The sequence below is a fragment of the Gymnoscopelus microlampas genome (genome assembly GCF_963454915.1).
Source record: "Gymnoscopelus microlampas genome assembly, chromosome: 22".
In the NCBI taxonomy this organism is placed as follows: Eukaryota; Metazoa; Chordata; class Actinopteri; order Myctophiformes; family Myctophidae; genus Gymnoscopelus; species Gymnoscopelus microlampas.
Window position 1 is genome coordinate 15,224,713 of NC_139959.1, and position 13,229 is coordinate 15,237,941.

Below are 13,229 nucleotides of genomic sequence, written 5' to 3' on the forward strand. Positions count from 1 at the left end.
AGCAAATTATTGAAATAATCGTGATATTGATTTGAAATCATATCGGCCAGCCCTATGCCGTATAGCACGAATTTGAGAAATTTGCAATGCATTTAAAGAAGAGATTCTGAGCATCACTCATCCAAGCCAAGAGTTGAGTCCTCCTCTCTACCTCTCTGAGGATTCCCCCCGGTTCTGAGCTAATCCCCAGCTAAATGTGCTAATATAGAATCACAATAATTTTAACCACTTTAACATTTTATACTTTTCAAAAGGCTATTAAAAAATAGCAGATATACAAGCTCATGGAGTTTGTAGATCTGCTATTTTAGAAAAATCGGGAAAATGTGTGCAAACCTTTTGAAATATATATATATTTCTAAGCAAACATTTGTAACTCAAATCTTTGCTTCTGGGGGTCCCTGGAACAAAATATTTGAGATGGGGGTCTGTGGCCAAATACATATCATTTTGGGGCTCCTTGACATGAAAAAGTTTGAGAATCACTGCTGTAGGCTCAAATCATTGGCCCCTGGTCAGCTATGAAGGGGGCCTCGCGCAAGCTCGGAGGGGCAGCTATTTTCACCAATGTAAGAGGTATGAATCGCAAATCTTTGGTCTGAACTTAAGCTTAAGATCATGTCACTTGTTATTATGTCCCAATGAATGGATTATTAGATTACGTGGAGAGACCTGGCCTGACTTTCAGTTCACGTCAAGTCTCTGGTGTTAGAGAGGAGAATAAGAATAATAATGATGACAGGAGGAGATGGAGGAAAATGTGAGTTGTCCTCCGTTGTACAGATGTCTCTTCCACTCAGCAGCTGTTTGTCTCACTCTCACACTTAATCAGTCACTGACTTAATTCATCACTTAAACCCTCTAGACTTAGTAAACTGAACCTGAGTTGACGTTTTTCCCGTCTACACCAAATCTTTTTGCCAAACATTGCCGATCTACAAGCTCACAACATGTTGCAAACACGACGCTTGGTGAGCTCGAACATCACACCCCAGAATAGGGGATGCTGTGGTTCAAATGGTTAATCGCTCTCTTTCATAGTTTCAGAGGGTGATGGTGACCTAAGCAAGCATTAAACAGTATCATAGAGAAGGGAATTCTCTGTGATGCTGTTTAATGGGAATTCACGAGTGCAACGAGTCCATTTGAGACCGTTATTTTGTACGCTCTCAGAGTTACATAAACAAGAGTTTACAATGTGGGAAGATTTGTCATCCAATATGTATTTTGTCCATGCACATATCCCCCCACCCCTCTCTCTCTCTCTCTCTCTCTCTCTCACACACACACGCACCGCACACTGTTTATTTTAAATAAATAAATATATGCACACTAGTGTGTTGGGTCTTGTTACTAGAGTACAGGGATTATTGGAGGATTTGGGGGGTGCCCAGAGATGTTCTGCAGGACAGGTGATGACATTGTCACATCTGCCAAGCACACACAGACACACACACACACACACACACACACACACACACACACACACACACACACAACCTGACAGGTTGTCTCTGGGGGGCTCTAAGTCCATTTCTCCACCTTGAGAAGTGACAGCACACAGGACCGCACTTGGAGCCCCAGTGCGGGGGCCCTGAGTGCGGTCTTGTAAGGACACGCTTCCTTCATTGGTTTACCTGCCCCCCCCCCCCAACAACACCATACACCCCCGTCACGTCACCGCCTGCCAGAGTGGAACATACGAGGTGAGCTGAGGACAACCGGCACAGGTTCACACCTCATACAAAAGACCTAGGAGGTGAAACAGCCATTAGAAACGTGACAGCTGATGACAGACAGCGATTTGGTTGTGTACACACACACACACACACACACACACACACACACACACACACACACGCACACGCACACACACACAGTTACAGATACAGTGGGTCCAGGATAGTTGAGGTCGAGGAGAGATTGAAACGATATAAATGCTGCCTCCATACAGTGTGTGTGTCGTATATCGTGTTTAACGGCGAGATGGAGGGCGAGAAGAGACACTGACTGGTGTCACACGCTCTGGTTGGCCCGGGATGGCGGCAGACGAGCTGTAGTCAGCCTGGTTGGCAGACGACACGGGATCCGCGCAGCGCCGATGGGATTTCAGCGCCTCCTTTTCATTCACACGCACGCCCACTGTACTGCACGTACACGCATGTACACGTGCGCGAGCAACAACACAACAAACATGCCCCATCCGTCTCCCACCTGACGATAAGGATCAGGTTATAACGCAGGAAACGCACTGTAACTCAAGGTTTTTTCCCCCTTCTTTCTGCCTTTCAAATCCCTCATCCTCTCTCTTCTTTTCTCTCTATTGCTTATTTTTTTCCTTTCTTTCTTTTTTTCTTGTCCTCCTGTTGTGAGGCCTTCCCTTCGGCTTCTCAGGGAGACATCAATACCCCGAGTGGGCCGGGGATGGGTGCAAACGAGACCTCAGGTACTCTGAAGAGGATGCTATGGGAGCAGGGTGGGACAATGGCAGGGACTTGGTAGAGGGAAGAAAAGCTCTTTTGTGATGCGCGGCGGACGGACAGGCCCTGAGGGAGAAGCTGCTTGTTGTACAAGATGGGTGGTTCTTGGCTTCGGACCCTTCATCTCCCGTGTCCTCCTTTTGGAAGAGACGGGCCCTCTCTCTGTCCAAAAGCGCGAGCTGTGATTTATAGATTGGTTCCTCTTTGATGCTGACATCTGTTTGATATAACCTGACGGGGGTGGGGGGGGTTAAGTCAGCCTCTTTGGGGTGTTGCGACGAGTCGACGACCCACCTCGTCGCGGTCGGGGGGAGGGGGGAGGAAAGCGGACACTCGCTGCAGTGACTCATGGGTAATTTCATGCTCCAGTGGCGGCAGGGGTGAGAGGATTTGAACAAAAAAAATCTTCGGGTTTTTGTTTAGTTTTTTTGCGAGGCCTTCACACGGAAGATGGTTGTTTGAGTTTTACACAGCCTGTATGCGTGTGTGTGTGTGTGAGGGTGTTTCTAGTTTGATGGTTATTGAGAAGGAAAGTGTGCCATTTCCTCTGGAGGCATCAGAAGAGGACACATTAGAGGGGATGTGACATGGCAGGGCATGGAGATGATGCCAAACGCTGACTGATGCCTTGTAATGGTTCAGATGTGTAAGAAGAGACCCACGGAGCCATGGCATGGTGTGCAAATTACCACATGGGCTTTGGATTCTCAGCATAGCCGGCACTGAGAGCATTATTATCGCATGCAACGCTGTGATTGAACATGAACGACACGCTACAAGAGGCCATCGGGCAGAAACAGGGGGCGAGAGGCTGAATTTATACTTAGTTGCCAGCTGGATGTCGTGCACTGAAAATCACACAACTACAAGCTCTCAACCTGTCTCAGCGCGACGTGTCCTAAGCTTGTATATCTGCTATCTTTGGTGCGTATAAATCAGGCATCGGAGGGATATGCCAAAGGAGACAGAAGATTGGATTATTGTCTTGCATGCGTGGCATTTGAGACCGCTTTGTTGGGACTTGGCACACGTGGCCACACCTCAACATCGGTTGAGGTGTGGAACGGTGGCGCCGAACGACGCCAACAACACACTCATCCACGTCTGTTTCTCTTTTCTGTGGAACGCGTAACCAGAAAGGACGGCGTTCGGGCAGGAATCCACACCTGCAACCGCAATCCATCGCCTTTCCTTCTGTGAACAACATGCAATTTCCTTTAACTGCATGAAGCCTAGAATCCCACTTCTTTACTTCTGTAAACCTGTGATGTGACATTAAAGCTGATTCTGATTCACAGCCACTACAACCACAGCCACATACTGCCACTGGACAGCTTCACTGGGGGTTCAGAGCTTGGCTCAAAGGCACTTTGATAAAGGGGGTGAGTTTTAGTGTCCATTTGGTTCCATCTGTACACTCTCAGAGCTATGGGGGTCTGTGGCCTAATAATGCATATTGGTGGTCCTTGAAAAGGGACAAAAAAGGGAGAGACAGAGAGAAACGCTGGTCTCTACAGGTTAAAGAGAGATGGGAGCAGAGGCTGTCGGTGGCATGTGGTTGCAATGTGCTTCTAAATCATCCGCTTCCAGTGAATTTAATTGAAAAGCAAAAGCCATGTAATCTCTAATGGCGATTAAAACAAGATTATGACACATACAGTAGGCAGTTGACGTCAAATCCCAGATTTAGCCACCTGAAATAATTAGTTGTGGTTCCTGGAAAAACGGCCAGGTCATTCACCCGATGAGTAAATGTGTTATCAAACAAAGAAGGGGGGGGGGGGTAAGCTAAAGGGCGGAATGGACAGCTTTCCAGATTAACCCATTGATACCTGGAACGCATCTGTGTCACTTTAGATGTCTTTGGCTATTCAAAAATAGCAGATATACAAGCTCATAGCGCGGCACCGAGTGCCGCGCTATGAGCTTGTAGATCTGCTATTTTTTTTAAATCGGGATTTTTTTTTAATATCTTTTTTTCAAAAAACTGTTGCCTCAGGTCTTAATGGGTTAAGTCAACAGTAAGAAGTATCTCCCTCCCTTTTCTTTCCCTCCCTCCGTTTCGCTCTGTCCGTAACACGCCTCCATGCTCTCTGTGATTTTTGGGGAGTGATGGAAGGAGAGACGGTCGGGGAGGAATCGTGTGGAGGAAGGGAGGGGTGCGCGTAGAGTAAACGGAACCTCCCCTTGTTTTTGGCACCTTGCGGAGCCGCGGAGAATTCGAAGGAGGTGATCAGGGAGATGGGGAGGCTGGATGAGTCAGCATGGGAGACGCTGGAAGCCAAGGGGAACGAACGAACGGACCCGCCGAGGTCGTGTGAGGATACAGCGTCCTACGTCATCTGTTTAGACAAGATGGCGAGAGAAGGCGAGGTGGAAGTCTGACGAGGGGGGGGGGGGGGGGGGGGGGGGTTGGGGTATGGGGCTCAGCGCAAGGGCCGCTTGAGCAAGGTGCTGTAGTTGAACCCCAATGAATCAGTCAAACAACTCAATAGACAAGACACAGTGGTTGATCTATCTATCTACGGTATCTATCGCTTATATTATATGAGGGTAACATGAAAGAGTGGAAACAAAAGGATAATTATGATTTCCATAAGTGCACAAATGCTCTTTCACCTGCCGTTATAGTCTTTAGTGCATTGGTTCTCAAAGTGGGGTCCGGGGACCCCCAGGGGTACTTGAGGGGGTTCCAGGGGGTCCCCAGCTAAATGATGGATAGGAACCAAATGGACCCTTATGGGTCTGTAACTCTGAGAGCGTACAAAAAACCCTAACGGGTCCATTTGGTTCCATTTGTACGCTCTCAGAGTTAAATTAACATTGATTTTACAATATGAATTGGGGTCCCAGATATAGAGATGCCATTAAATGGGGTCCGTAGCCTAATGCATGTTAAACTGGGGGGTCCTTGAAATTAAAATGTTTGAGAATCACTACTAGAGCCGTAAAAATCTTCTCTTATGGGGGTCCCTGGCATATCTTTTTCAAATGGGGGTCCGCAGGCTAATAAGTGTCAATTTGGGGGTCCTTGACATGAAAAAGTTTGAGAACCACTGCTATAGTGCATTAGGACAACTATTGTAGTTTGGGGAGTTCCACTGAATGTCTTTGGTAAAGTCTTGAGTATTACTGTACTGGGTGAGCCAAATGGATGAGTGGCTATCTTATGAATGGAGTCGGCTTAGAAAGAACATTGGATCACAGTGAGTGAGTGCACTCAATTCGATTGCATCAGTCCTGAAGCATTCAGAGAATGACAAAAAGACTAAGATCTTACACAAGACCTAAAAAGGTGAGGGTGATGAGCTATCAGGAAAAATTCCCGGCCACACAATTTCAAATAGTTAATGTAACTGACACCCCAGAGGTGGTTAAAGACATCTGAGTCATAGTGTATGTATTCCTCTTGTTGTCAATGGGGCGACACAGTCATATCACTGTGTGACCGCTCCATCAACAGCTTCCTATACATCTTGCTTAGATGCCAAAGTGAGACCTACAATTCTTATGTACAACCACGGGGGCAAGAGGTATTTCAGCGCTTATCAAGCGGTTTGGAGTGAGTCACAGGCCCATTTTATGATTAGAATTTTTCTCTGGACCCCCCTTTGCATGAATTAAGAAATGCTTTCAATTGACATTTTTAAGATGTGGACGAAAGCTCACGTTTGTATGTAATGCGTAGGCACCGTTCAAGATATATGCATATCATTACTTTGCTAATGCTGCTATGCTAATCACAGCCCACCTCACGCTGTTGGGCTCACATTAGATATTAGACCCGGACTTGTTTTAAAATACTTCAATTTTCAATACATAGTCACCTTCCCCCTAGATACACACCAGACCCCAGTTTGAGAATCACGTTTGGATGATAGCCGATTGGGGTCTAATGCCGCAACGCTCTCACGGTCTCCTCCTCACCTCAAAGTTGACGGACAGGTTCCTCTTGAGGGCGATCTCATAGACCAGGCTGATCTCAGACTTGCTTGCATCCGTGCCCTCCTCTTGTTCCTCCTTCTCCTCAGGGTTCTGAGAAGAGAACGTCACAAACACAGCGAAATATAAATGTCAATGTAATTGATAACTTAAGCTCAAACTCATGTGGGTAGGAATGAAGGAATAGGTATTGCTGGCTCCCCATTCTGATTAGAAGTGCCAGTTTTAAATCATACCAGAGTGTAATATAGAGGAGACAGAGCACTCTATCCATTTAGAATGGGAAAACATACAACACTTAAGACAGCAGAAACGACAACATCAGCCAACAAAACTGGCCAAATGACGCACCTATGTCTGCCTATCATAAAAAGAAGAATAGAGAAGCGATAACACATCGCACACCTCAAGTGTTAGATGCCAACTAAAGACAATAGACTAACGTTTCGGGCCAATGTCTACATCTGGGTCTCAATGTTAAGACCCAGATGTAATACATAAAACATCGGTCGATTCAACTTAGCTGGCAGTATGTGTGCGATTTATTTCGTCTTCTTCTTCTTCTTCTTTAACTACAGACAACTCCCCATTCAAAAGGACTGGAGTCATGTCTTGTTTGTCAGAACTTATTGCCCAGTGGGCATTAAGCAAGATGGCGCCCGAGTGAACTGACTTCTTTTAAAAGAGATTTTGGTTATACTTAGTACTTCAGAACATGCTATGATCCGTTGTGCTAGCCAAGCATCGAGACAATAGTGACATTCAAAAAACATAATCATGTTCCAAGCATCAAGATTTAATTCCGGGCAAGGCCTGTGTGAAAGTGTCAAGATGTGAGGAGCCAGCATCAAAAACAGTGAATCGCTACAACAGCAATGCTGCCTGTTAACACTCCACATCATCCAACAACTGGCAGGCCATTTTTCATGTCCACACATTCCTTCAAAACGCATTATCTTTCTCTCACTCCAACAAACACACAATAGAACAGACACAAACAGACATAAATGCATTCAAGCACGCTCACGCACACACACACACACACACACACACACACACACACACACACACACACACACACACAGAGGATCTTGGCCAGTCTGCTGCAAACGGGGAGCCTGTCTGCTTTCTGGCTTCGGTCCTGATCTGATATGGGATTGAGAACTCAGTATTCCTGTGCATGACTGGTGGTCCCATGGGCGTGCAGAAAGAGCACACGCTCCCCTGCGTACACACACGCATGCAAACAAGACACATACAGAACCACACACGCCATTCAAAGTCAGAATTAGCGCCAGGCCGATGCTAGATTTTTGGGTCCAATGCCGATCCCAAAACTTAAGCCGCCAAGCTCACGTGTGTGATCTTGTAGATTGACCATGTTCGAACATTTCTGAAAACGTGACACATCAGCTGCATAATTGCATAATTGTGATGTCAAAAAAGTCAAACAATGGCCTACATAAATGCCAGGCCGATATATTGGGCGGGCTTTACAAACAACAGGGTTTTTGTGAGGATAAGGGTCCACTCCTCATGGACAATAGACAGTAAAATAAAAGTTAATAAAACTTGAGGGTCCTCAATGTCAACCTCCTATTATTTGTGTATTAGGCAGCACAAGACAGCACAAGAGTTCCGAAAAGCTGTAGAGTATGGACTGGGCTTTGTTCGACAAAGAGAATAACCAAGAGACAAATAACGGCTTGTTCTCTAATATATACTGCTCAGAGTCAAATTAACACTTGGGATTTTGCTGCGTATGAACAGCCATTATTGGCAGCGGCTCTCAACCTTTTTTGGATCATGAAAATCTCGAAAGCGTGCATTTTCAGAGCTTATTTCACACTTTAATTTTATTGATCACTCAATCGATTGTGTTCCGGCTTGGATAAATGGAACTTACGTAGTATACTTTAAGTTCCAATTTAAATGTTAACCCTTCAATCCGGGAATGCATCTCATTTTAGATTTTAGCTATAAACATTATTTTACTTTGGCTATTCAAAAATAGCAGATATACAAGCTCATAGTGCGGCACCAAGTGCCGCACTATGAGCTTGTAGATCTGCTATTTTTGAAAAATCTTGAAAATGTGTGCAAATCTTTGAAATATACATCTTTTTAAGCAAACATTTGTAGCTCAAATCTTTGCTTCTGGGGGTTCCTGCAACAAAATATTTTGAGATGGTGGTCGGCGGCCCAATACATATAATTTTGGGGGCCCTTGACATGAACAAGTTTTAGAACCACTGATATAGCAACATACGTTTTTCAGAAACCTGTTAGGATTTTTACATTCATGTTTTTATACATTTGTATTTGTATTAATGTTATAATATCAATAAGTCTTAGTGTTCTGCAAATTATTTGGGGGCCCACAGGTTGGGGAGTCGCTGCATTAGAGGTTTTGAGTTTTCTCGACGCCGTTTGTCTGTCAGACAGCGGCGAGCGTCATCTTGAGCTCTTCATCTCCCGCCCGCGTCCAGTTCTTTGTCTGATGAAGTATGGCTGGCTGAGGTCGGTCTTCCCCCTCTGGGCTCCATCCTTCCTGGTCTCCACATTGTGCCATATGATACTACACATGATTCATGCTGTGAGATCGCCAGTGTTTCACACAAGAGGAGACGTCACGTGGTGGTGGGAGTCTGTTCCACCACGCTGGCCGAGCGCCCACCTCATGTTGGCTCTAACATGATTAGCCTGTGATTTTTTTTCCCCTTTGCATGAGTGTGATGCTGCATGCGCGCATTATCTCCCTGTCACGTTGTCTGTGGGTGTGTGAGAGAAAGAACGAGATATAATCTTCTCCTATTCATAAATTCGTAGCCTTTCTAATCTTTCTAATTCTAATCTATTAGGTTTTAATGATGTTTATTTTCTGCCACATTTCGCGGTGTAACATGTGTGATTACGGCACTGTGTATAATTGTAGCCCGGGGGGTTTCAGGAACATAGCATTTTTGTTTCCTGTTCCGTTCATTTTCCCATATCTTTGTTTGATTGGCTCGGCAGCAGATTTGAACCGGAAACACACACACACACACACGACAACTTCATATGCGTTTCCAATCCAAATCCATATCTGCTGCTGAGCCATTCGAACTAGCAAACTAATGGTAAAAAAAATGACGGGAACAGGCAACAGGTATGCTACATTCTGGAAACTGGGACTACGGTTATGCACAGACTAGAGCCTACTGTATAAGCTGTATTGTTGGTTGCTTGACTGTGTGTGCATGCATGCGCGTGTTTATGCTGCTGTGTGTGTGTGGGTGACAAGGCAGACGTCACAACTTTGACGTCCGTGAGACAGTGACATTGAGGGCTAAGTCAGGCCACAATGCCTCTGCTCTTGAATGGATCTATTGAATGTACATAATGTACAAACCACAGTCAACAATAGCACTAAAAAGTAATGTGTGTGTGTGTGTGTGTGTGTGTGTGTGTGTGTGTGTGTGTGTGTGTGTGTGTGTGTGTGTGTGTGTGTGTGTGTGTGTGTGTGTGTGTGTGTGTGTGTGTGTGTGTGTGTGTGCGTGCGTGTATGTATGTGTGTGCGTACGTGTTCACCACAAACAACTACTGTATCTTCCCCAATGTGACACCATCATAAGCACAAAAAAAATCTAAATCAGGCCTCAGTGCCTCTGCTCTTGAATGGATCCATTGAACCATGATTCCTGAGGAGACACACCAATGTACATAATGTACAAACCACCAGTCAACAAAGTAACACACACGTGGTCTGTGTGTGTGTGTGTGTGTGTGTGTGTGTGTGTGTGTGTGTGTGTGTGTGTGTGTGTGTGTGTGTGTGTGTGTGTGTGTGTGTGTGTGTGTGTGTGTGTGTGTGTGTGCGCGCGCACAACAAACAACTGGACTCAGAACTGTACTCTGTCCCAATGTGGCGCCATCATTCAATAAGACAGAAAATTATCTAATCCACATTGCTGGCGTTTCAACTGTTGCAAATCATTGCGGACATGCAATTTTGACGTGAGTTTTAATAGTGAGGTCCCACCATGCATTCCTACTTTACATTTAAGCCATGAACAATAAATGCATTAAGCACTTATGCCCCGTTTCAAAAAATAGCTGATGAACAAGCTCACAACACGTCGCTTTGTGACACGTTGTGAGCTTGCAGATTTATTCATATTTTTTGCCTATAATGACATGCACAAAACAGGGACACCAGGTTGAAAGTTAAATAGCAAAAGAAGCCTCCATCCACATAAAGAAAGACAACACTAAGGTAGTGGCACTAAGGTTAGGACGTTCCTGGGAGGAACTCATTGACTCATAATGACCTAAATACTCACTGGTTACATCTGTAGCCACGGGCTAATGACTGTGCAATGTGAATACAGCCTTTTCTAGATCAAAGAAGGGGTGTGGTAACCTATGGTTTTAATCTATTAAGACCGGGAACGTATCTGTGTTATTTTAGATTTCTTTGGGCTATTCAAAAATAGCAGATATGCAAGCTCATAGCACGGCTGCACGAGTGCCACGCTATGAGCTTGTAGATCTGCTATTTCTTTATTAATTGTGGATTTTTTGTGCACTTTGAATGTTTTAAAGTGAACATTTTTTTACTCCGATCTGTGCTTCTGGGGGGTCCCTAGAACAACATATTTTGAGATGCCAAATACATTTTTTGAGGGGTCCTTGGCATGGAATAGTTGGAGCACCACTGATATAGCAACCTTTTTAGATATGTATTTGGCCCACGGACCCCCATCTCAAAAAAAATTATTCCAGGGACCCCCGAGAAGCAAAGATTTGAGTTACAAATGTTTGCTTTAAAAATATATATTCAAAGATTTGCAATTTTTTTCCAAGATTTAAAGAAAAATAGCAGATCTAAAAGCTTGTAGGGTGGTACTTGGTGCCGTGCTATGAGCTTGTATATCTGATATTTTTGAATAGCCAAAGAAATCTAAAATGACACAGATACGTTCCCAGATTGAATGGGTTAAGTAAATGAATACGATATTTGTTAAATAACTATAAAAAATAAAATGATTATTGCAAGTTGTGTGGCAGTTACAATATTACTATTATCACTGCTTTCCTTACCATCCCCCTTTGTATAAGCTATTATGCTCACTGTACTGATCACGTCTCAAGGGCTCAAACAATTATTCTGGCCGTGCACAATTGCCCTGAAGACTTGAGGGGAACTGCGCACAATCGATTGGTCTTATAGACTTATGGCTCGAGCCCATAAGACCAATCAATTGTTGTGACGATAACAGAACATGAACAGGAAGGGAGGCATGCATGTTGCACATGATTGTATCTGTGGGCTAGAGGGATCGTTGGGATCTAAAGTGTTGAACCAGTGCTAATAAATTAGTGGACGGTGAAAAATGTATAAAATGTGCGCAGAGCAACTACCATTAAAACATTAGAAAAAACTACTGCTACCTCTGTACTTTTAAATACATTGCTATATTTGCCTCACAGGTTTAATACCAATGACCGCTAAACCTTCAAATATTACAATTTGTTCCAAAAAGCTTTATATCAAGTTAGGCTTACATGTACAGAAACTGCTCCTCACAGCAAATATACATTTATCCTGCTTGTATCCAGCTAGTTTTCTAATGCAATGTGACACAGCTCTGTTTACACATCTCTTTATTCCCTTTTATTTATTTCATTTTATTTTAATTATTTGTGTACATACATTTACTTTTGATTTATGTTTGTTTTGTTTCATGTTTGCTATGGCAATGTAAATGTATGTTTTCTCATGCCTTTGAATTGAATGGAATTGTAATCAATTGAGACCTGCAGTGCCTGCCCTGGATCCTCTAAAAGTGAAGGAGCCTCACTTGTGGTGGGTTACATGATGTTCCTCAGGTTGTATACACGCACGCACGGACGCACGCACGCACGCACGCACGCACGCACGCACGCACGCACGCACGCACGCACGCACGCACGCACGCACGCACGCACGCACGCACACACACATGGTCTCTCTCTCATTAGAGGAACAGGGATGTTTACCTGTGGCCTTCTGCGAACGAAACAAAGCAGTGACATGCAAGCCCGCATTCAAAGGAACACGATTAGCCTGAGGGTGTTCTCACACACGCGCAAGTGTGTGAGCGCGCTCACAAAGACAAACACACACACACACACACACACACACACAGACACACAGACACACACACACACACACACACATACATACACAATGTAGACACAATGCGCCTCAATTTGTAAAGCAAGCCTCGGAAGCAGCATCTAACAAAGAGCTCATTTATGGACGCGACGCCACAAGACAGCAAGCAAGGCGAGCTGAGAGGAGCCAAAGCGTTTTGAATAACCAGCCGTCATGCCAGACTCTGAGGATATGGGGTAATTTGATTTCCGGTGGAGGATGATAACAACAGTTAACAGCGATGCCTGTGGGGGGGGCTCTGGAACAAACGGGTACGGTGTCATTCGGCAGTAAAAAATACCTACAAAGGAGGAAGAGAATCTAAACCTGAACCAGGTGCAGGTTAAAAACTAAAGGAGATTGTCCGGGAATTGACAGAGGCTTGAATTATACATTAGAGTAATTGGGCCTGTGGTGGATTTAGATTAAATCTGGTGTGAGCTGATGAAGCATTCCCGCAACTTAGTGACAATAATACAAAGACAAAGTATCACACTGCTAAGCAGCATCTTTCCTGGAAAGTAATAAAGGCTTCAGAAAAATGTATGGTTCTAATCCCTTGACTTTTCATCAGGAGTGGAAGGCTTCTGAAGGTGTGGTAAAGTGTGGCTGTTGCCCTTCGAGCACCGGCC

At 44.6% G+C, this 13,229-nt stretch overlaps 1 protein-coding gene across 2 annotated transcripts in view; it reads right to left on the bottom strand.

The window, feature by feature from the left end:
• The window catches only part of stau2 (staufen double-stranded RNA binding protein 2), a 130,369-nt gene that overhangs the window by 86,826 nt on the left and 30,314 nt on the right, over positions 1-13,229 (bottom strand). For both annotated transcript variants that reach the window (XM_084048790.1, XM_084048789.1), the window contains exon 7: positions 6,408-6,515. In XM_084048790.1, the coding sequence (XP_083904916.1) occupies positions 6,408-6,515 (108 nt within the window). The remainder of the gene's footprint in view (positions 1-6,407; positions 6,516-13,229) is intronic.